The 1,867-nt window shown below is 41.9% G+C and overlaps 1 protein-coding gene across 1 annotated transcript in view; it reads left to right on the top strand.

The window, feature by feature from the left end:
- The window catches only part of LOC107087414 (collagen alpha-1(XII) chain-like), a 177,562-nt gene that overhangs the window by 158,963 nt on the left and 16,732 nt on the right, over positions 1–1,867 (top strand). Inside the window, 1 exon segment of the mRNA XM_015378984.1 lies at positions 192–269. Coding sequence (XP_015234470.1) covers positions 192–269 — 78 coding nt within the window.

Here is a 1,867-nt window from a genome sequence, read left to right on the forward strand (position 1 = left end):
GATAGATAGATAGGGTTGCAGTTAGAACCCTGTCAGTAGAATCAGCAGTAATTCTGGATGACAGGCGGATCTAAGTGAAAACAGACTGAATGTCTGCGGCTGGTTTTCCTGTTTGTGTTCGGGATGGGGGGGGGGGCTCAGACACATGTCCCATGTTCTCTGTTCTCTGTTCTCTGTTCCCTCCCCCACAGTTCCAGCTCCAGATGTTCGACCTCGTCTGCAGCCTGGCCTGGACCAGCCGGGACAGATGCTGCGACCTGCCGTCCAAGGTAAGCCCCTCCCACTGCCTCTGCATGCATGTTGGAGCTCTGCAGGGTTCCAGGTGCTTCCAGGTTCCTGCTGAGGAACTTCCAGGTAGATGCATGCGTTTTATAAGGAGATAAAGTAACTTCCTGGTTACTTTCTGGACCTTTCTTCTGGGACGTTCAGAATAAGTCAGGAAGGCGTCGCGGTTCCTTGTGTGCGAGTTGAATGAAGTCCTGCGAGCTGCTGGAGAAGCGAAGCTGGAGAGGATTTTGCAGGCTGATAAGAAGCAGGCCTTCAGAGCACGCGCTGTTTCCTTCTCCCCGCTCTGAGGAGCCTGGCGGCCCACTGAGGTCATCTGATCAGTGGGCCTCCGGGGAAACGCCAGCAGTAATTCGATCATTCTACTCTCAGTCATTCGATCATTTTAGAAAAGAATCCTAAAAACTCCCTCTGCTGGAACTCCATCTCCTCCTGCATGATTTCCAGCTGCTGGTTGTTTGTTTTTTAACATTTTTTGGAAAGAAAAAAAGAAAGCGAGTCCAGCTGGCTGGAAAATACAGGAAAAGATCCAGACTGCAGGACGAAAGTAAGAAATTACTGGCGACAGGTTTAGTTTGAGTCTCCGGAGAGATTCTGAGAAGGACGGCGAGGACGGAGAGAGTCGAATCATGGATGTTAGGAACGCAGAGAGAAGTTACCGTTAAAGCAGCCAAGCCACCTGTGGAGCGGATTTATGGAGCCGGTTCTGTTCGTTCCTCTGCTCAGAATCCAGAATCATGATGAAGTCCTGACTTTTTAAATGATGTTTCAGAGAAATTCTCTCTGCATCAGTTCAGGAAAGAGTAAAAACGTGACCCAGAGAAACTCAAACCTTCAGAATCTGCACTCAGTGTTTGGTTTGGGTTGAATTTCTGCAGCACTTTAACGTTTGTCTCAGACTCTTTGATGGACTTTTACAAAAACGATCTAGAAATAAGTCAAAATTTCTTAAATTAAGTGTATTTATCCCTAATTTGAGCAGATAAATAAGAAGATCTGTCAATGGAATGAATATTTCTACGCTTAAAATAAGACAATTAGTTAAAATGCACTTGAAATAAGACAATGCAATTGTTTTTTTTTTCTTATTTTAAATGTAAATTATATTTGCAAAGTTAAGCCGTCAAAAATTACGAGCAATATTTATGGTTATTTAGCTTGTTTTAAGAGAAAAATAAGGGGTTTATTTTTGTCCAAGTCATTATTTTCACTGTCATTATTTCATAAAAATCTAACTTTGGTAAATAAATATTTAGTTTGCAAATTAAATATGCAAATTCGCTTTCCTAAAAGCGGAATTGAACAACCAAAGTAAAAGTCTGGGAATCTCTATATTCTGTTTACAGGGTTCCTACAGCATAAGGCAAGTTAAATTCAAGACTTTTTAAGACTTTTTAAAGCAACTTGAAATAAAAATTTAAGACCAAATTCACAAGAAACAAGAAAAAACCTGCTTGCAACAACTTAACCCAAAGATTTATTTTAACATAAACCACTGCACTAATGTTTCAAATAGGGATGCACGATATAATGGGCCCCCTATCGGTATCGGCCTTAAAACTGAATATCGGACATCGGCCAC

This window comes from Cyprinodon variegatus, unplaced genomic scaffold (assembly GCF_000732505.1).
Source record: "Cyprinodon variegatus isolate N-32 unplaced genomic scaffold, C_variegatus-1.0 Scaffold183, whole genome shotgun sequence".
Lineage (NCBI taxonomy): Eukaryota > Metazoa > Chordata > Actinopteri > Cyprinodontiformes > Cyprinodontidae > Cyprinodon > Cyprinodon variegatus.